The following is a 23,471-nucleotide window of genomic DNA, read 5'->3' as shown; positions in this document are numbered from 1 at the left end:
GCTCAGGAATTCAGGAGCTGGGCCTTTCGAGTCTCCCTCCTTGGCATATACCCAAGATGACTGAGGCTTTGAAAAGCAGGATTGTTCTTAAAGGGGGCTGGCAGTCCCAAGCAGCCATTTGCAGCGGTATTGCACATCCATCGTCTCCCTGTAATACATGACCACGTGTGTGCTCACATCACAGACAGTGCTCTTTTCACTAGCTGAGCGGCTGGAACGGATGCCAGAGAATTAGGAGGAACTGGCCAGCCTTCAAGATTTCTTCACAAGGACTTCTTAATCAGCTCCCATGCCTCTGTACTCTTCATGTCTGTGTGTCTGGTAATTTGCTCTACTTTATGTACACTCCGTTCATCATACAGATTGGCTTTTTACTTTCTGCAGCAATTCCTCTCGCTTTGCCAACACCTTGCCATTTGCAGCTTTAATGCCTATTGATAGCACTTCGTCAGCAATAGCTGCCAATGTATATTCCTTTTACAAGATGTTCACCCTCAGTTTTTATAGATAGTTGCAAATTTAGTCACAAACTGATCAAATAATTCATTTTCATTTGCTTTTCACATGGAATAGATTCATCAAAATGAATAGATCATCAGAAGATTGAAAACAGATGAAGAAGCTTATCTAGTGTGCATATGTGCTCCAAGCCAGAGTCAGCTCTACCAAAACCATTCCAATGTGTCTAGATTGGTTTTTAATACCTTCAGTGATGGAGTTTTTGAAGCGTCCTACAGAGCTATCTGTGCAGCTTTAATACTGGTCCTCATCCCAGCCCCAACACACACTCCCTACCTTGATTTTCTTCTTTCGTGGGTAACACTTCATTTCCCCAGACTCAGTCACAGGAACCTGAACAATGATCCTGTGAGTAAAGCCATGGCAGAGAAGGTTCCTAACACTGCTGCCTTTTCTGTGCACCTGATTTCATTTATCAGTGGGAATGTGTTTTTCTTAATCTCCCTTTCACTGCTGATGAGCCCTTCTGGTGGCCCTTTACATCCCTGCCAATTTCAGTGCAAAAGGAGGTTTTCATCTCTTGGATGTCACCATGTGTCCCATTCCCACTATCCTGTACCTCTGCTTTTCCTGTCTGACTAAACAGTATACTCCTGGAGGAGCCATGTGTGGCCTTCTGCCTCCTCTTCTCCTGCCTGCATGTCCACTGCCATGCTCTGATTCACCAGCTGGAGAAAGTTTGGTAAAACACTTTTTCAGATGCTCAGTTTAAAGCAAAAGCTATTAGTGAAAACCCTCCCCATTTAACTGGACAGTAATAAATGAAGTTCAAGCGTCAGGCACTTCTCCCTATCCAGTTTCAAACTCACCTTGGTGTAAGAACTATAAATTTGCAAGTAAAATAAATAAACTTAATTCTGCTTTTGTAGTGGAAGCTGGTGGAAATGCAGGAGAAAGATTCAGCATCAGCTCCTGGATAAGGGACTTTTTTCTCTTAAGGGACAATACTTTGGTAATCCTTAAACAGGACACCCGTTGCTTTGTATTTTACAGAAAACTGTTTTTAGTGTTGCACTGGAAAGCAGTGTCACTCCACGGCATTTTTTTCATTTACTATTAATGGCAAAGCTAAATTTCCTCTTGATTTTCAGGGCGGTGCAACAACTTGTTGCAGAGAAACAGATGCGAGGTTGTCCATCCTGTATTTTCTTTTCCTAAGCCAGGGTTGGAAGTGAATACTTCGGCTGTTGCCAGCTCTCATCTCACGGTATCTTCTGCTCTACCAAATAGCTGTGTCAGAACTTACAGGTTCTTGTGGCTTGGTGACGTATCACAGGAGTAGTTATATTTCCTGTTAAACAGCCTGTCTTGACTTCTTTGAAGCTTTTAAGATGTCTTTAGTGACCATTGCTTAAGTGTACCAAGCCAGTGATAGAATGATATTGTTGGGTGCAAATCCCAGTGCATATCAGTTGAACACGGTTGAGTAAAATGAGTAGTCCTTCTGTCTTGCTTTTGTAATTATTTTGAATGTTTTTAACCTAAATCTGTAACTAGATGGCTACAGATCTATAGAGCTTCCACTTTAACGTTTGATCTCAGCCTTACTAAATAGCTGGTAGCTTTGTAACTGTTCTTACAGGTAACTAGTGATAGGACTAGAGGGAATGGCCTCAAGTTGCGCCAGGGGAGATTCATGTTGGAAATGAGAAGACATTCCTGCTCAGAAAGAGCAGTCAGGCGTTGGAACAGGTTGCCCAGGGAGGTGGTGGAGTCACCGTCCCTGGGGGTGTTCAAGGAAAGGTTGGACCTGGTGCTTAGGGACATGGTTTGGTGGGTGACATTAGTGGTAGGGGAATGGTTAGACCAGAGGATCTCGGAGGGCTTTCCCAACCTTTGTGATTCTATGATTCTGTGATTCTGTGTTCCAGATACCAGTAAATGTTAGGTTTAAATTAAATTTAAATTGGCCATTGTTGTTCTTTACTGTCCTCTAATTATCAAGGTATTTGTCTTCCCATGTTTGATTTACTGTAGCTCTTGATTTGACAACAGTGTATGAATACCTCAGTCAAGATCATGACCCTGTGGTGCTTAGAGACTGTACTTCCATGGAAATTTTGGTCAATGTTCTGAAGTGCCTCAACAGGTTAGTAAAGAAATTAGAGTGGTTGCAAATGTGTCCTGAGCTCCTTGTGTTTTTTATAGGAACTAGTTCATTGCTGAGAGAACAGCACTCAGCCAACAGTGATTAGAAAGACACTTCCATTCGTACTGCACTGTCTCTGCCAGTCTGAGAAGCTATTACCTCTTCTTTGTAACACACCAGTCTTTATGAACTTTGCTTCAGATCTCTAGCCTACCCTTAAATTAGGTCTCTTTTTCCCCAGCTAGCTCAGTATGCAGCCCTTTCTCCATCAGCTGGCTCCAATTATGTGATCCTCATACGCTATTGCTGAATAAATGTTCTTTGAAGTTATAAAGTAGAAAGATGCCCTTGGTAAGCTACTTTGATTCAATTGCTTCAAACACGAAGATTGCTGCTGAGGTATAAAGGTTAATTTCACCCATCTCAACTCAAGTTAAACAAGAATTTAAGGAAGTCCAACAAATGCTGAGTTCACTACTCATATCCCAGTTCTGAAAATTCCTTACCCAGGAAGATAGACCATGTTTTCTTGCAAAGTAAATATTGCTTGGCCTGGATTTTTGTAAAATCTCAGAAGCCCAGGATGAGCCTACAGAGCAATCCAAGATGCTTAGTATGCTCAGAAAAATCTTAGCTGCTTGATTTAATTCCTAGGTGGGACACCAGCCTTTTCAGTGCATTCTGAGCACTGTGAGGAATTGACCTCTACCTAGTGTGTCAAGCGTGTGGCCTGAGCACCTAGTCAAGCCCGAAGTCCTGTTGGTGCTCTTTATGTTTTGGCTTTGGCGCCTGCCTGACCAAGGGACAAGAACAGCATTGAAGAGACAGAGAACCAGGACACACACCCTTTCCCCCCAGGAGAATAAATGACATTGCATGTGTAGACATGCACATTTTTACATGTATCAATTAAAAATATAAAGTCTTAATTAAACAGGAAGCCCCTTCATAATTGCAAATGAACATATGCATACCTGAATCAGATCTTTCAGAATGCTGCAAATTGAAGGGTTTCTGAAAGCCTATGGGTGTCAATGATATGCTGCTTAAGTAGATCATGACACAGTCGACTTTTACAGCCCAAGGCTCTCACACTAAGGTTGAATCTGCATGCAGAATACACTTTGCTAGTAGGCCTTGACATCCACAGGCTGTAGCATAGCAGCCCCTGAGTGCAGGTTCACAACAGAGACGTTAATTGTCCCCAAACATCAGGCAAGTAATCTACATTTTGAAGAGGCTCTAAATGGACATTTACATAATTTGTTTTACAAAGTCCACTAATGCATATTTGCATAATAGACCACAGCAGTGCCAACAGACCCATTGCAGCACATGGTGTCAGCTCTCATGACGTTCTAGTGGGTTTTTCCCTTAATTGGAGCTCTTACAACACAAAGAAATTGTCAGTAACTGATACATCTCAAGAAGACTGAGTGCCTGTCAAAGCTTCTTTGTCTGGGTAGAAGCACACACAAGCTACATGCTCAGTCACCTAAGAAGTGTTTTGCTTATATCCATGCTAGTTCTGTGCATAGAAGCAAGTGGAGGTGGTCTTTTATGTACTTAGGATATTTAGAGCCTTAGCTGACCTAGACAGGACAGTTCGTTCCATCTCCTGGAGTCTACCGTCACACTCCACAAGCTTACAGCAAGACAGTGGCGCTTTCATGCTGTCTAAATTCTTCCTGCTTAAAAACTGATGTTTTCTCATTACCACCCTCAGCACCTGGGCACAATCCACTGGAGAGGTGCTGCAGGTGCCAGGAGAAGGGCTTTGGCAACCACAATGGCATTCTCACTAGTCCCCCCTGGGCAGTCAAGCTTAAGCCCATCTGTCTAGAGAAGACAGTTGAAAGCTGCAGGCGTTTGAGTCCCAATGCAATATTCATCACTCTCAAAATAGGGGTTTTATTATTTTTTTTTTATTCTTGTGTTGGAATTAATATCTTAAGGAGTTGTTGGCAGATGTGTGGGATTATGGCCAGAAGTGATTTTTCCACATGGCTAAATAGGAGAAGCAAGTAATCACTGCTGACCAATGTAAAGTTTAGCAATGCTGTTTCTCTGAAAAAGGAGGAAGATTTATAGCCCTCAGTCTATCATATGCCACAGTGGACTGAGCTAAACTCATTCCTGGTAGCTTTGATGTAGATGTCTCCCATTAAATCAGGACAGAATTTGGGAATGAAATTATTGCCTGCCCTGGACAGGAATTTCCTTCCTTTAATTTGCTGCACAGCCTGAACACAGACTGAGCATAGTCTTCCGCATATGCTAATGGACTCTATTTCATTTTGTAAGACATTTTATTAGAAAAGTTTATTTTTTTTTAAGCTCGGTTGTGTATCTCCCTTACATTTGTGTTGATTTGGGTATTCTTCATCCTGCTGGATGTGATAAGGGTTCATCAGTTTCACTGCATGCTATTAGTAAGATAATGCTTTTAAGCCGCTCAGTATTTTTTCCATGAAACATGTTCTTCTTGCTACAGATATTCAGTAGAGTGATGGCTCTAATCATCCTCTCTGTCAATAACTGTCGGCTGTGATAGAGCTGGGGTTCTGGTTGGCCGGATAAACCTAGCAATGTGAAATAGAGGATATGCATGCTGAATATTTGCCAAATTAGAGCAGGAGAAATGACTAATTTAAACTTCCCATACTAGAGCCAAAGCTAGTGGAATGCTGTGATGTTTTCCTTTGCTGCTCTTGATATTAGGTCTAAAATGATTAATCCGGGATAATATCATGTCACAGTTTCTTTTTGTTTCAATTCTCACTGAAATGAAAGGCTGGCAAGATTCAAAAAACAAATGTTTCCTCCTGATGTATTTAAGGACCAGAACTATCCATTGGCATTACAGCTAATCTTTTCTGTCATCCACGTTAAGAGAAATCAGATGATACATGGATTGATATGATTTCAGTGTTTATCGTGTAATTAAACATCAATTATGATTATATCCTATCAGAACCTCCTTCAAAGATTGTTAGTATAAAGTTGCTAAAAAAATAACAGACATACAGAAAACACTTGAAATCATTACTTACACTGTCATTAGCATGAAGGAAATTGGGTTCCAGTGATTTAAAAATCTTGCGGCAGGAATCACATCTGTTCAAGTGTTTAGGGAGCAATGGAAGTAACAATGGAAATAACTGGAAAATTTTCACTGACTTTTAAAGAGTGAGGAACGATAGCAGCATTGTGTTTGCAGGGAGAGAAGAACCTTTCAGATGTCTTTTAGAAATAGTTGTGGTTGTTTTTTTCGTGACTGCCATGCTGGAAGTTGATGCCTTGTTTGTGGTTATTATATTCAGGGATTTAGTCAGGCTGCTTGAAATGCATGTGTTGAGTCCATTCTGCCTCTCAGAGGCAGCTGTGAGTTAAAAAGGGCATGCCTTGAGTCACTGAGCTCTTTGGTGGGTGGGGAGCTCTTCTGTCATTTTTTTTCCTCTTCCCATGCCTTACAGATATGACATTTGCTTATTCTAAAATGGGAGAGCATTGTGGCCTAAGCAGATAGCAGCCCATCTCTCTGCCCTCGGGATCTTGTGGATGGAGGCACATGGACCTCACTAAGCAGCATGGAGCAGTTTCTATCATCTCTTCTGTTTTTGCTGTCTTGAGTACCAATATTAAGTGTTAATTTGAGTAGCTCTTTCCAGTGTATGTCAGTCCAGTTTGCTCTCTGGTTAGACCCAAGTGCCTAGAATGCGTAGCAGAGCCTGCTGCACTTGGAGACACCTGTCTCAAAGGTGACGGGATAACGCATGGAAGACCTGTGTTCAAGCACCCCTCATAAACCAGCCATGGGAAGGATCTGAGCCTTGCTACCTTCTGTCATCATGGTAACTGGTGCCCTTGTCGGCAGATGTCTGCTCTCTTAGCCTCTGGTGTGAGCCCCCGCTGACAGGGCCTGGCAGAGGAGTGGAGCGCTGCAGGCCTTCCTCCACCTCTGGTACGGGACCGCGGGGCTTACAGCTCCCCAGGGCCTGCCCGCATGGGCAGCTGCAGAAACCTTAATGTCCCAGGGCTTTTGGAGATGGAAACTGAAGCATCCAGGGAATTGTGCCCCCAGGACGAGACAGTGGCTGAACAGGAGCTTTCATCTCATGAATCACGAATCTCACTGGCAGCCAAATTGTCACAGACAGGCTTAGGCCTTTTGTGGACTGGCGTTGCTGGCCTACAGGTTGTAGCATACTCAGACCTGACTGTCCTCTCGAGCTGTGTGACTCTCTCCTCATCTTTGCCATGGAAAAACTGTAAAGGTTGCTTGTATGATGTGTGAGTTTTTTCAGATGAGAGAGAAATTGCTGTTCAGTTTTAGGCCTCGGGGCTGAGACACATGCCTAATTTCAAACAGGTGGGTAATAGCATTTATTTTGGTGGTACAATCTTTGTTTAAAGTTAAGCAGATGAAGTTCAGATCCTCGCTGTAAGTTGAAGCTTACGCTGCTGCTAGCATAAGATGATATCCAACCTTGTTATAAAATGGAGCTTTGTCTGCTTAGAGCTGCAAAGCTAAATTAAAATCCTGGTTATAAATGTCAATTGGAAATACAATTATCAGCTTATGAAAAGGCTGGATATTCGTAACATGTAAATTTTCAAGCAAGAAAAGGTGCAGTTTCCCCTTAAGGGAAAGGATGCCAACAACACATGCTCTTGTTCTTCCCAAGAAAATGAGGAGTGTCTGGGGGAGAGGAGATGGGATGGCCTTAAATGTTTTTGTACTCCCTTCTAAAATAAGTTTATAGTTTCCCCATACACAAGTTAATTAAGCTTTCGATTTGACCTTTGTGTTGAGCAATAAAAGTTAACTGGGAAAGATGTGGGTAGAATGAGAACACAAACAAAGCATGCCCCACGTCAGCCAGTGTGAGAACTGTTTCTGTAACCAAAACTAATGAGATCATCAGGACAAAAGCAACAGCCAAAGCATTTTCAATTATTACTAATATTTTTCTTCCTTGAGCCAGTTTATATTTTTCTTAATTACACAGCTTTGAGCTGTGGTGTGATATTTAGCAGATGCCTTCGGCACTTGGCGTGCTGATCACTTGCACACTCCAGACTGGCAGGGGTACCTAATCTTTGAAGTCTAGAGCACACATTCATCTTTAACCATAAAGGTCAATCCTGCATTCCTCTCATCCCCCCAAACTCCCATTAAGTTTAATAGGAGGTTTGAGCATGTGAGGCATGCAGTGTCAGGATCGCTCTCAGTCTTCTGGATATTACCAGTGAGGCATGTACAGAATTTCTAAACTTAACTAATTAATTGCACCATACAGCGATGGCAGGAGGCTGTCACAGAGCTTTTTAGTTGTTTCTTTCATTACAAGAAAGTTACAACAAAAGTTCAACAGATTTACTGGGAACATCATGTTTTACAGATACTTCCATGCTGTGTTTCAGGATATCATGTCAGCTGTGCTGCAGTATGTACAAGGTATCTGGCAAACTAAACAAGCTTAAACATACAACCACAAACATGTGCCTAGGACTAGACTAAAAACAGATGTTTCCAGGAAATGTAAAAGATGTTTGGCATGTTTTAAGCCTATACTTTCAGCTTGTCTGAATTTGAATCAGTCCTGTATTAATATAAACAAAATGACAAAAGCTTTTCTAGCGAGTGACTGACTGATTAATGGAACTATTGCTGAATCACAGAAGGTTTGTTAGGTTAGATTATTTCTTCCCAAGGAAAAGATGGATTGTTTTATTTTGATATTTACCATTGCAGGGGCTGAGGCGGTTATACGTGTGGGTTTACTTTTCAGCCCTCAGAACTAATAGAATTTTATTGTGGCTCATGAAAATCATGCAGGGTTTGCTATGGCAGCTGTATATCAAAAGCCAAACAAATACAGTGACAGGTTTCCTTACACTAGTACAGCTGAGATCATGTGTAATTCTATATACATTTATATTTATTTATATTTTGCATTTGAATGTATATAGACAACAGATTGTTTGGGAATGGGGGGAGGAGTTGTCATTCAATATAAGCGTAGCTTCCAGGCACCTGATATTTCAAATTGTCTTGCAGTTGTTCTCGGCTTTTCTTTATTGCATTTTTTTCTTTGTTACATTTGACTTTTTTTATAACAGCAATTCCTGCAAATCCCAGCCAGTTTTATTTCTTGAGGAGAGTGGCTGTGGTTCTTCTCACCCTGAAGAACTTAAATTCAGAATGCAGTATGTACAAAATAAAGTAGTTCGCTTGTCCTCCTTCAGGAGGAAGTAATCTGCCAAAGATCGCACTGAGCTTACTGCAGAATTAAAAACTGGACATAGACAGTCTGAGCCCTGATTTATAACTGCTCTCCCAAAGCAAACTTCTCTTCCAGTTACATGCTCCCTAAAAAGAGAAACAGAAAGATTGCATAACTAAAATGGAACAGGTCGATTAATCCCTGTAATCTTGACTCATGCTATATAGTGGGCAATGGCAGGCCCCAAATTTTGGGAGTTGTCGTGAGTTCATCACACATTGGGAGTTCTCGTGTTCCTGTTTCCACAGTGTCTGTTTCTGTGGCTGTTGCAGCTATAACTGGAAATAGTTAGTGCTGGTCTTAATGTCAGGATAATAGATGATTTGGAAATTGTTGTTACATTTCATGGTGACAGCATTGTTTTGCAATTTCAGTGTTCCTTCCTTTGAATATGTAAAAGTAATTTCAGCTTTTGCTACCAGAGGTGATAAAAAGCTAATAATAACACTGCAGCATCTACTGTAATTTAAGAGCCTGTTCCACCGAGTTGCACCTTGCTTTAATTTTCTCCCAAAGCTGTCAGCCAAAACCAAGCCGATGATCGAAGTGAAACTTATCAAGCAACTGAGCTACAACATGGAGAGTAAATGCAGGGACTGACCAGTCCATTGCAGCCCTGTGGTGTCAGTCTCATTACAACCTTAATGAGACGTTCAAGACCAGGGCATTAATTTGCCATCATAGATGCTGACATTCAGGCTTTTCAAAGCACAGTGTTTTTATGAAAGCCTAGGAAGAATATTTACAGGACTAGTCTGGCAAATCTGCTTTGTGTTTACTCAAATACCCTCACCGGGGTTGCACACTTGTGATGATTCATACATTTGCCTGGTGTGATGATCCATAGCTTCCCAAAAGGTAATCCAGCTTCCCCCTGCGTGAGATCACTCCATGCAGCTGCCCTTCCCTCCCACCTTTGTCTCCTCTTCCTCAGTGCTGGTGGCAGTGGTGGCCTGTCCAGGGAGTCCTGACATTTCTCCATCACTCCAGCAGAGATGTTGTTCAGTGGCGCTGGCGGATTTTTTAGGGGAACGTTCCTTGTCACACTGATGGTTTGCAATCACAGAGAAAGAACTCAGGTCAAGAGAAGGGCAAAACTGGAAAAGGATGTTTTGTTAAGTAGATGAATTTTATCCCTTGGCAGGACCATAGGAAACCTCTACAGACATTTAAGTAGACCTTACTGATGCTGTTCATTACAGAGCAATAGCATGCCAGTACACCAATCAATAGTTACATCTTTGATAACTTCTGCCAGAACCAGAGCAGCAAACTGCCAAAGGTTTACGCTAAGGAGAGGTAACTAACATCTGGGCTGCCAATATGGTTTGAACTTGTGTCAGATAACCTGATAACCTAAAAAAAGAATAAATGCGTTTTTTTCCCCCTGTGTCATTACTGGCTAAGATTAAGGTGTGCTTTAATGTGTGACACACCAACACCTTGGAAAGGCATGCTCAGCCCTCACTGCAGGGGAGGTTTTGTGTTCCTAAATTAGACAACAGTGACAGGTTTGACTCTCCCTTTTATCCTGGCTAGTCTCTCAGAGGAATGGTATTGATCCACATAAGTATTTATGAGAAGATCAGTGCCATCCAAGGGGCACATGCATTACTGGGTAGCAATCTGCGGTTAGATCTTTGAGGTGAAGATAATCCTAAATGCTCTAAACATCGAGGTCAAGTAATTTTCATTATGTGCTTTGTTTATGTTGTCAAGATGTGAATTTAACTGCAGTCAACACGTATGAAAGTTCAGCTAAGGAAGCGGACTCAATCTTCTGAACTCAGGGAGCTGTTCTCTGCACTTACAGGAGCCATGGTGCCTAAGGGGACTCAGGGCATCTTCCATGACCCCAACAGACCTAGTCCTTGGCAAGAGTACCAAACGGCTGTTCACAAAGAGTGCTCGGGCAGTCAGCTGCCTTCACTGAGTAACCCTTCTGGCAGGATTTGAGTATTCACACTGGAAGCCTGGATTAAGGGCACAGCACAGTAGCTGCTACAGTGGCTGAATTACCATCGCTATTTAGTATATCACAGATTTATTTTTTTCATAATGACTGCAATAATAACTATAAACTGAAATAATAAATCTATCACATTAGAAAAGTAACGGTGTAGAATAATCGTGTACCGAGATCCAAAGGTTGTAGTGTACATCAGCCTGAGGTTAGCTGAAGTCTTCAGAGATTTAAACTACACCATTTCTGGAGAGGAAAGAAGGAATGATGATGGGAAGAAAATTTCTAGCAATGGAGAAAGCTTTTAGCTCTAAACCATATAGCTTCAAAACACAGAAGGTAAATACTAGAACAGACCAGTAGTCAACAGAAGTTGTGGGCTCTGCTTGGTTTTATGAAGTCATGATTTGTAGGTTGATTCATGTGTATTGAACATCTGGGGTCTGCTTTGTTGAGACTGCAGTTTCATTTCTATGCTAGTCTTCGCACTTTTTTTTTTTTTTTTTTTTAGCATTTTCACTATTTTTTTTTTTTGCCTTTTGAATGTCAGTAATAGACTGAATATAACCATCCCTGACTCTGAGAAAAAGATTTGAGAGAAAAACTCATTTAACTCTGAGTCTCTCTGCCAAAACCCTGGAGTGAGTAAGCAACTGAAACTCTCAGCAAACTAGAAAAATAAACATGAAATCTTTACACTACTGAAATTTGCAGTTAAAAAATAAATATAAGATTGAAAAAGATCTTGAACTGAATTAAGACTGAGGCTACTTTTATTTATTTATTTTAAGAAGAGAGAAAACAGAGCATTTGAAATAAAATACCAGTTTTGCACAGTTAAGTCCTAAATTAGAATTGGCCATGAATAACATCATGGCCAGTACTCCACTGTGAAGTCAAAGATCTCAGAATTTAGTCCTTCCCATGGATAAAGGCAGAATTTTCTAATGTATTATTTAACACTTGTTATGTAGTGCATTAAGCAGTCACTGGGAGGAAAGCTTTTAAAAACCAACAACCTCTCTGATAGCATTAAATCCTACCTTAGATTTTTGGTTAAGTCAATATTAAGAAAATAAATGAATTAATACATTTCAGTCTGCCCGATTTATAGAGGCCAATCAAGTTACAATGCTGGACATGGCCAAGTGAAAGAGGGGAATAGATTTACCTGAGTGAGGTCTTAATTTAATCAGCTGGCCCCAGAGAGCTGAAGTCAGCAGGCTGGGATGATATAAGAGGCAGCAGAGAAATAGTGCATTTACCGCAGTCGAAAAGGAGAATGACAGTGATGGAAAGGAGTCTCGGCAGTGTCAGAACACACCTATTTCCATGATTTATTCTTAATTTACTTTAATGACAATCTGAAGGTTGTCCATTTTTCTTTAAGTGTCCTCAGAATACTGATATTTTCTAAACATTTATAGCATGCCTCTTCTCCCCCTCCTTTCTGTTAGCTCCATTGCAAGTTGGAAATGAAGAGAAACTATGTCTGCAGTTTGCCATAATGAATTTTGAGTGCAGCAGCAGACTGTCCTTTTCCCACTGTATTCCTTGCCAGCCAGTGTCCTTTCTTTGCAGTCAGCCTTGAATCAGGTCTAGGAATCACAGGTTCCTCTGGAATTAATGTTGATATTATGATAAAATGGAGAAATTCATTACATTTCTTTTACAGTTTATACTGGCAAGAACAATGCGTGCTTTCTCAGTACAATAGTTCATTTCTATTATCAAGTGGGTTTATTGATGGCTGGTCAGAAGTACTGACATGCAGACAATGATCTCAGATTGCATTTACGTTTCTGGAATACTTTCAGTCTTTCCAGTTTCTGTCAAGAACTTCTGTGATTCAGAGTTTTCAGACTGTTGTTGAATTTACACTACAAACCTACGCCATTTGCTTTCTGTGTGTATATGCATTGCATTCATTAGTATCACACAATATCCTGTAAGCTTGGACCTGAACAATTATTGTTAATTTTTAAATTCTTCCAGGTAAGAATTTTTTTTGGTTGGTTGGTTGTGGGTTTTTTTTGGTTGGTTGTGGTTTCTTTTTTGTTTGTTTGTTTGTTTGTTTGTTTGTTTTTGCCAGGCACTGGGTTATGCTGTTACAGATAATTCCATCATCAGAGGAAACACTGATTTTCCCCACAATGCTATTGAAGGGTTCAATAACAATATGATCGCAATAATACTTGCAAGTAACCTCAGAATGTCAAGATAACTGGAGAGCCTTATCAGTCATTTCTTCATTTTAAACATACACGTTTCTGCAGGGAAACACTGCTACTTTCTTAGGAATATAGCCCTTTATATAAAAGATGCCCCAAATTGCCCCAAAATGCATCTGTAAAGAGAGAAAAAAACATCAGTATTATTCTATACTTCAAAAACAAAACAAATAAAATCATTGTACTTGCTAGGAAAAACTATGAAACAAAACTCAAAGCATTTTCTCTTTGTAGCCACTTTATTTGTCCATGTCGATGAACAAGGCACATGACACACCTGCGTGGTTCTTTGTGTCCATGGCCTATCTTGCCAGGTTGCCCAGGAGTCATGTGCTGCCTTAAAGTTAAGGTAATGCAAAAAGAAACTGGCGAGTTTACTGTTAGTTGACTGTTGGCAACTCAACAACTTGACAGGGGTTTCACTGGGGCATGTTACAAAACCAGTCAACCCTAGCATCACTTTTTAAAGCATGAGCCAGTTCCCATACCGGGTGAAACTGAAAGTATTCTTAATGAGAGAAAGCCAGGTTCTAAAACCGGGTTTAGGCTGTGTCTACAAGTAGAGCAGGCCAGCCAGGGAAGACTTCCTGAGCAAAGCAGTGGGTGCTGAGCAAAACACTGCGGCAACTGGGCCACGTTAATATAAGTGCCTATCACTCTCCATACATGGTTCAGTTATTCATGCTGGAGTACAACATGTTCCAGCCATAGACAGGATTTAAAGCCACTATTTGAAAGACATGTGATTAATCTTACATTTACTTTCATGTTTTCAGATATACTCAAGGACAAGAAAGCCCATCCAGAAAACAGAAATGAACCAAAACCAACTGTGAAAAAGATTGACACCACAACCACCACAAGCACTGTCAAGTCATCCTCTAAACACAGTGTAACTGGAAGCGGGAGCAGTCCAGCCCTGAGTTCCTCACTTGTTATTTTAACAGCACTAGCATTTCTGTGGCATTGTCCTCTGTAGCTGCATTGCAATGCAGCCACTGCACAAGCATTTCTGTTCACTGTCATGTATACCTACAGCCTTACCCACAGGAAACAAAGTTAAATGGCTCTCTAGTTTATGCGATATGTTAGAATAAGTATTAAACAATCTGCTGGGGTTGGCGGATAGGAAGTGGCATCACTTACAGTGTCTGAAGATAGCTTCTGACAAAGCCTACCCAGGATACAGAGGGAATGATGACAGAAGTCTGAGTAGCTTAAGTTATGGGGTAGAAATAATTGAGAACACAAAAATTGTGTATGTGTGTGTTACTGTTTTTCTCAGTTTCGTTCACTGGAATCACACTGGCTGGTTTTGTTTAATTTTTTCTGATAAATTAAATGAATGGTGAGTATTCAGATTTAAGCCAATATATACATTATTTCTCCAATGAGCAGCTAATAAGCTATGTCTACAGTTGTAAACCATGTTAAAGCGAAGTATTCTTACCAGCTTGATGAAATTCCTAAGTGGTCAAGAAGATCAAAGCATGTTTGAAACTTTTCACTCTTACTGTTTAGATTGTAGGAAGCGACATAAAAGCATATGGTGTGTCTAATATATCAGTATAGTTGCCTTAACCATGGAAAAAATTAGAAACACTTCGTTTACTGAGAGATAGATAGTGAGTTTCCCTGCCCTACAAAATGCCATTACCAAATGCTTAAGCATATGCTTTTAAGGCTTACTGGATCCATGTCCAGCAACAGGAAATAAAAGCATAATAATGTTTTGTGAAGTTAAATGCAGTTTTGGATGGAGAAAAAATGATAATTCAGTTCAAACTTTGCATATGTGATGTTGAAGAGAAAAAGACTTAAATTTTCCATAATGGTCCCAGAGATGTAAGTTACCAGGAACTCCCATTATACACAAACTAGATTTTGTGCATTGTGGATCTCTCAAATCATCTGTATCATAAGCTCTGTAATATTTAATTACATTTAATGTTTAAAATTTTGTATCATGATAGTTGTAAATGTAAAGCAATCATATCTAGAACATTCTCTATAATGTCTCATCATGATTGCTTTCCTAGAAAATGCCAAAATATGCATTATATTAGAAGGCTATTTTTTTAAAAATTAATGATACATTGATACATTTTAACTTTTCAGATGAAAAGTACTATCATAACTTCTAATGGGTTAAGAGTTAATGTGTGTTTTACAACTATGTTTACAGTGCCATTGAATATATATATACAAACACAACTGTATGAATACAGTGATTAATGATAAATTTATGAAGCATTATAGTTGTTATACGTACTACATTTCATAACTATTACAACAGTTTAATGGCCATTTTCATGTTGTAGACTATTATTATGTACAGTTTTATAAGATTTAATGTAAAACATTTACCTTTGTTTTTTGTATAACACCACTTTTGATACTTGGAGCCACACAGCCATTGTCAATCAGAAGAAAGAACCCTGTATCTTACAGGCATTTTGTTGGCAACTCTGATTATGAAAGACATGCTGATTCAAAAAAAGTGCCATGTGCTAGTATTACTGCGTGCCATTTTTTTAAGTGGCAATAATACGAGACAAGTATACAGTAAGTGGACAAAATTCACTGTATTTGTATGTTTTCAGATAGCATTAGTGAACATGTCTAAATATATTTGCAGAGGTGGAGCTTCAGTTTTGTTTTTAATTTGGGCTGTGAGTTCATACTTGCAGACATAAAAGTGTAATCAAAACCATCCAGCTGGGAAAGAGTTGTCTCTAAAATGAAAAGAGCTAAGTTTTCTAAAATAATTAATTTTTCACATTGGAAAAAGGAGATAAAATGGAAGAAGATGCTTATGCTAACATGAAATACTTTGAGTTCTGATTTTTCAAAATGGAAAGGATATTAATATCCAAAGTGTTTTTCAAATCATATCAGTGTAAATTAGTTTTCCCAAAGGTACAAAAATGTCTATGCTGTACTTTCCAGAGTTTTGAGCTGCACCAGTCTATTGAACCATAATTAAAAGTGCAACTTGTATTCATTTTCAGTGCCCTTTGGAAAAGTGCACTTTTACCTGAGGAGGTGTGCAAGTCATGTCATTTGTACTACGAAAGGACAATATCATTCCTGCAGTCTTAAAGGATCAGTTGCGACAGCTGCTGTTAGTTTGGTCTCTGTGCACACATGGAAATATACTTCTGGTGCTAACTTATCACCAGCTCCTCAGGTAATACCGATCACTGTGGCTTCACTGAAACAATTCAAAGGTTTTTGATGCTTGTGAACCTGACACCTAATTTAGTATGCTCACAACTGAGGTACTGTCATTGTTATTCAGGCACATACATCGGCATTTGCACACTTAAGTCTCCATCAGGATTCCTGTGGATAGAGGTGTGGTTTCAGGGTTGAGCTCTGATGCTAACAGATTTCTGCTGGGCAGCTTGGCCTTTTCTCTTCTTCACACCTGCAGAGTGGGAACTTGAATACCTGGAACTTGCATGTCTTTTTGAGGTCTTTCCTCTAAAAGTTCTGTGGTTTTAGCTCAGACCAGTGATGCAGCTATCCTAGTATTTAGCTGTAGCAGGGCAAGTGCAGAAACCCTGAAAGTAGGCGCGTATGGAATAACTCACCCAGGGAACTTTTTGCTGTTGGTAAACCTCTGATATATTTAATCAACAAATGTGAAAAATTGAGTGTTTGAATTTTGGGGTTGGTTAGTATTTTTACAGTGTAGCATTCATCTCTGAAGCTAAACAAGACAACCCTTTTCAAGTTGCTGTGACAAAACTAGAACAAATTCAAACAGTGGGATGAGGTAGATTCATCAATTTATTTTGTCGGAGTCAATACTTTAATAGGCACAGAACAGAGGATTCAACAGCTATTAATGCATTTCACGCTGATGTACTTTTACACTGTAAGAAGAGTTCTGGCCAAGATGGCATGAAATCGGTTCATAATGTGCATCAGCTTTAAGGAGCCATGCAGTATATTTTTACCGATAGTTTAAGTTATTTTTCTCAGGATCAGTTACATACATATAAAAAAGAGTATTTTCCATTAAACAAACAAAATTGTGTACTAGCAAAGGCAAAACCAAGTTCCTGTGTCAGACGGGAAGCATTTATTTTTGAATGATCAAGATGCCTATTTGGCAAAATCTTAATTTGCTATCAAGGACACTGTAATTCTCGGTAATTACAAAGGTCTACACTCAAAATATGTTTGAACTTGTCTGTGTAATCTCAGCGTAAAATAATACGCCAGAGAGCATTGCTGTAGCTTTGCCTAACAGTTATGAATTTTATTTAGCCACTGCTTCTTGAATGTTTATTGTTTTCCTATGACTTTCTTTTAATATTTTGCTGTGCCAGCATTTCTGAATGCCAGCATTGGAAAGTAACTGCTGTCATGCATTTGTGAGTAAACACAATCTATAATTTTCTTTTGTTAATGATGTAGGCTTCTTAACAAATAAGACAAAGTTGCCATGGACATACAGTCAGTTCCTAGTGTCTCACTATTCATTGGGCAACATGTTACACCAGGTTCATGTGAGAGGTTCTAGGGGTTTGTGTATCACTTTCTCCTTCCTGGCTATGAAAGAATCATGGAGAAAAGTGAACACAGATGGACAAAAGCATGTGTGGCTGCAGTGTTGCCATTGCATGGCAACCTCCAGCTGTCTTTTCCAAGGCCCTGAGCTGAGCATTCCCCTCTAATTTTCAACAGCTTTTATACCTCTCCATGTTTATGCACGGAGACTGGACAGCCAAAGAGCAGCAGGAGAATCTAGGCTGCATCTTAAGACAACGTAACAGACACCTGCTATGAATTGCTCTTTCTTTGCAATTCACATTCTCTACAAAAACTGGCATCTTGTTTTCAGCCTTGATTTTTTTTCTGGCTTGCCTGTTGCCAGTGTTATGCCCTGTCCTGAACCAGGTAGTCTGTCATCGTGTAAAGAACTGTTGATTCTGATCTCTCACACAGTAATGAACCTTTTGAGGTATAAATATCTGTCAGAGCTTGATAGAGCAACACGAATAATTATGTCCAGCTGCATTTACTTCACAGGCTCTGGGTATGGGTATCTGGCTACGAGATTCACATCTCTTTGATCTCTTAAATTAGATCTGTATTTAATATATCCCTATTTTATTTTGTTACCAGGTCTGTAACACATATCATAATTTTTCAGTTTGACTCTCTAATGCTGAATGGGTCTTCTCAATATTGTCCTAATGATGCTGTGTGCAGTCTTCTTTTTAATGTTAGATGAGCCTTTTTGCACAGATTTACTGAACCGTTCTTATTCAATACTACACATGATTAGGTTTAAGCAAGACCTGTTCAAGTGAAAGGAGCTGAAGCACATTAAAGAAAGATACTGAGTAGGAAAACAATCCAGAAAGTCCTTATGTTGCTGACTGGGGCTCTTCATATTTAGCATATTTTAAGGTTTAGCTAAAATTCCGGTCAAAAATTCCTAACTAACGTGGGTTCAAGGGGATTTCAGCTGATTTTTTAAGTGGGAAGTAATTGATACACAATCTTTCTTTATCCCTCTGTATGTGGGTCTGTATATATAGGGGACATTCACAGAATCACAGAACTTTAGGGATTGGAAGGGAGCGTGACACATCATCTAGTCCAATCCCCCTGCCGGAGCAGGAACACCTAGATCAGGTCAAACAGGAATGCATCCAGGAGGGTTTTAAATGTCTCCAGAGAAGGACACTCCACAACCCCCCTGGGCAGCCTGTTCCAGTGCTCTGTCACCCTCACCATAAAAAAGTTTCATCTCATATTTAAGCTGAACCTACTACGTTCCAGTTTGCACCCATTGCCCCTTGTCCTGCCATTGGATGTCACCGAGAAGAGCCTGGCTCTGTCCTCCTGACGCTCACCTTCTACATATTTACAAATGTTTATAAGGTCACCCCTCAGTCTCCTCTTCAAGCTAGAGACCCAGCTCCCTCCGCCTTTCCTAAAATATATCTTGCACATTGACCAGCATGATATCAGAAATGCTCACATTACAACTAGCCAAAAACATTTGAGACACTTATTTTCATTTACAGCATTTTGCTATTCACAGTGTTGTTTTTAATGACATAGGGCATGTGCATTAATGAAAACTGAAGGATGTGACAGTCAATGTCATCATAGCTGCAGCATGCCTCAGTTAAAAAGGACGTGATAATGTCTTAACTCCTGTTGCCCCTGAATCCTGTAATTGTTCTCTGGTTTACATTGTCACTCTCTAAGGAAAAACAATTGTATTAAATATTAAGCCACAAAAAATAAATATTGGCCAAGGGACTGTAATAAATAGATAACAAACTCAGAAAAGTATCCTGCATTCAGAATAGAGAATAAGCCTAAATAAGAAACCCATTCTGGACCAAAACAATTTTTCAAGACCCTTTCTCCTCTCCATATTTGGCCCCATTCCCTTGCAGTACATACAGCACAATATGAAGCCTGTATGCAAGAAACTACTGCATTGAATTTAGGAAAATGAATTAAAACTATTGCTGTGTAGTAGTATTTTGAAATCTTGCTTAAAGCATGTCTCCTTTGGCTGGTTATGACGAATGTATTTAAACAGTGTTTGCAGTTGCTTAAGTTCTTATATAGTAAATATTGACAGTTACTACAGCTTTCAGAAAAGGCTGCTGGACACGGACTGTGAAACAATGTTTTTGTGTCACTCCCATGCAATTGAGATCAGGCTCTGTCTTTATAATAGACTGGTTTACACATTCTAATTATTATCAACACTACAATGATTTTCACTGCAAAAATATAACACCCTTTTTAGAGAAGGGCACACAAGAGAGAGGCTACTGATGCTTTCATGAGGCATGTAAAGTACTTCATTAAATAGCCAGTAACAACCACTGAGGGTTTTTTTTTCATTTCTGTGCAAAATGCATTAATATTACCTTGCAAAATTATGCTGTTTGCACTTAATCATTTCAATTAATCTTTAGTAAATTACCCACTACTTTGTAATTATAATATTTGCAGCTAATGTAGTGCCATTCTAAAAAATCATTTGTTGCATAATATAAGCAATTAACATTTATTCATTTTTTCTATTGCAGGAGATATATAAATTATCCTCAGTGGCCTTTCTGTACACCTAATTAGCACCTGTCTGAATTATTCCACAGGCTATGGACGTTTCATTTGAAAAATAAATGCATTGCTAGTTTCATGAACTCTTTACAAATACACAGTTGTAAAATTTACTTTCCAGGTGAATAGAAAAACATGTTTTCATATGTCTTCCGTGTTTATGAGGTAGGCTAGGCTTTTAGGTTATTACATCTAGAATAGGTGCTGGCATTTTTAATGCATTTAAAATGGAAACAGTCAGATACCTCTCTCGCATAATTAAGTAAACTATCCCAGATTTGTAGTATATTCTGTAATGAAAAGGAAAGCAAGGGGACATCAAGAATATAGATCCTAAAGTAACTCTCCCACTTCTGTATATGCATATACAACTAGGAAGTTTAATTAATTAGGGACTATCCAAAGCATTTGTGTGCTGTAGTGTCAAGGATAAAGTTGTGGAAATTAAAGCAGATTGCTTCAATGTTGTAAGTAAGCTTCGAGGTAAACACTAATTTTCTATTTAAATGCAGAGTATATTGACTAAGATCATTTGATCTTTCTAAAAATGAGATCTGAAGCATTCTAACAAGAATGCCAATATGAAATATTTACAACCACCACACATACGAAATTAGGAAATCGAAAAGATTTTGAGATTTCTCTGTGGGCATAAAATGTTGCAACAGACTCAGCTCCTATAAATGAGCACAGCTCCTTTGATTTCAGTTTAGCTATGTAAATTTACCCCAGCCTAGTATCTAGCCCAAGAATGTGAATTCCTTCCCATCTTTTTGCAGGTGCAGAAAATCAAGAGTAACTGCAGAGATTACAAAATTTCATTACAGTTTTACATTCCTTGGGCCACTGATCAGATAAGTATCATCATGCCTCAAAAGGAAATCCGTAACACATGGGATGCTGTGAGTCTTCTGGCATTTTCCATTTCCAGGGGCATAGCAGGGGCCTTTTCAAGAGAAGCAGCTTGTACGATCTGGGGGCTAAGAGGAAGTGTTCATACAGTGAGTATCTTTTAGGGAAGAAAGTCTTTCTCAGAGGTTTGTCGATATAGATCAGACCTTGAGGCAGATCAAGTTTGATTTTTCTGCTTCATGTTAAAGTGTAAGATCCAGGTCTTAAACTGGCCTCAGGAACTCAATGAGACTTGGTGGAGAGAACTGATGGCAGCTTTGATATTTTCACAGAAACTTAAGCAGCAGAGAAGGAAAGCAACCATATTCTGCTTCTGATGAAGCTTTTATATTTTTGCATTAATTTTCAGATAAAAATGACCTGGTGTTTTCCAGGCTAGCAGTGACAAATTCATGAGTTCCTGTAACCTTATGTTATGCTACAGAGAAGAAAGGCGATTTCCTCCTGAGTAGGAACAAAAAGAAGGTAGTTTTCTTGTTTGTTTTAAAATTGTATTTTACTTTGTGCAAAACATCCATACTTGGAAGAAAACCAAAACGGGATGTTGGGTTTCACAGAGACACAAATTCCCCTGATTGGAGTTGTTCTTGGTACGTGTAGTGCTAACAGTCTGTCCAGTTGTCATGAAAGAGGATATCCTTCCTCTTTGGCTCTTTTGTTTGTTTGTTTGTTTGAGAAAAGCTATAGTATATGGCTTAAAATCACGTACAGTCAAAAAACTGTTGACAAGTCCACAAAGCAGTGAAGAAAGCAGATGTTTGCTGCTGGTGTCGTTAAAAATGAGAAAAGGAATTTAACTGGAATATTCAAGCTTTCACATTAGGGATGAACAATACAGTTGAAACCTATTCCCGAAATAACATAGTTGAATATGAGAGCAGGGTAACGGAGCAGCAATAATACATGAAATGTTTATTGTATGCCATTTTATTATACGGGGCAGTATTGGAATAAAAATGGAAGTCAACACACTATACCTTGCATCATACCACCATTTACTGTATTTACTGTACTCTAATATCAGAACTAATATAGTATGAATGTTTACAATACACTGGGGTAGATATTACAGCAAAATACATGCTTTGCCATTTAGATTTTTAAAGAATTAGATTGTGGCCTCCTAGTCTTTTTTAGTTCATTTTATTTTACAGGAATTAATAGGCTGCTTACATTTGTATTATACATTAGTTGCATCCTGGGTATTTTAAGTTCCAAAATGTATTGGTTTTGCCCTAAGCTGTATTCAAGCTATAATAATTATTTCTGTTTCCCAAGTGCGTTTTATTTGCAGTATATCTCTTTATATTTTATTGAATTGTCAGTTTTCTTTAGTTTGTTTTCAGCATTGAACATGATAAAGGCAATTTAAATAAGAAGTCTGGTATTTCTTCTTTTAAGACATTGAAGAACAAGGTTACTTTGAAAAGTTAAAGGAAACTGTGTTTTGTAAAGGACAGTGAGCTATGAATGGGAATAAAAATAAATAATCCGCAGCTGGAAATTGCTGTCTTCTGATATAATTTTATTTTTTTTTTCTGAGTGTTTTTCATCATCTTCATAAGTTAGAAAGATGGAAAAATCTTCTTTAAGATTTTAATCAGCTCAGGTTATATTCTGAATAAAGGATACAGACCTTGATTACTGCTAGAGAAGTCAATACTTTGGCCATACTCTGGCAAAGAATGGTTTATTTCTTCAGCATGTAACTACTTTCTTGCTCTTTTTGTAATAAATACAGTGAGATGTAAAGGTGTCTACCTGCTCTTCTGGGAGCTCTTAATATTATTGAAGAGACACAATACTTGCAGCAGTCTCCTGGGTAAATGCCAGCATACCTCCACACAACAGGTAGGACTCATTTCATCAAAACTTCCATTCCTACATAAACAATCAGATCTGAGCAAGACGAAGGTCTTGCAATAACTGTGTGTCATATTAAAAGCCTTGCCCTTGGTTTTGATTAGGATTGCATTACTCTTCTGTCTTCATATAGGCCACTATACTGGAAAAAGGAAACTCCCTGCTGTTTGCTTAGTGTTTTCATTGCTTGTCAGTTATGAACATGCCAGTTTCTCTTCTTTTGAAGGAGAAAAATTTAATCTTGTATTATTGTCAGATGCTGATTATAGTGCTTGTGCTTCTACCATTTCATTAAGTGACAGAGCAGAGACCTTAGCTCTTGCAACCATTTGTTAGAGCTACTTCCCGTGAGCTTCTTTTCATTGTTCTGTTAGAAAGGCTGTTTTTTTCCTGCTTATCTCTTTTATCTCCTGTTTTGGTAATATTTAGGAGGTTCTCCTAGTATTCCCAAAATGGGTTGGGTAAAGACCATAGAACCACAACAGTATCAT

At 39.1% G+C, this 23,471-nt stretch overlaps 1 protein-coding gene across 2 annotated transcripts in view; it reads left to right on the top strand.

Annotated features, from left to right (window-relative positions):
* The window catches only part of LOC309881459 (glypican-5-like), a 369,768-nt gene extending 347,020 nt beyond the window's left edge, over nucleotides 1-22,748 (top strand). For both annotated transcript variants that reach the window (XM_082767440.1, XM_082767439.1), the window contains one exon: nucleotides 13,869-22,748. In XM_082767440.1, coding sequence (XP_082623566.1) covers nucleotides 13,869-14,071 — 203 coding nt within the window. In that variant the 3' untranslated portion in view covers nucleotides 14,072-22,748. The remainder of the gene's footprint in view (nucleotides 1-13,868) is intronic.
* Nucleotides 22,749-23,471: the final 723 nt, after the last annotated feature.

This window comes from Aythya marila (assembly GCF_965140915.1).
Source record: "Aythya marila genome assembly, chromosome: 9".
In the NCBI taxonomy this organism is placed as follows: domain Eukaryota; kingdom Metazoa; phylum Chordata; class Aves; order Anseriformes; family Anatidae; genus Aythya; species Aythya marila.
The sequence above is the reverse complement of the archived record's forward strand: the minus strand, read 5'-3'. Positions and strand labels throughout refer to the sequence as shown.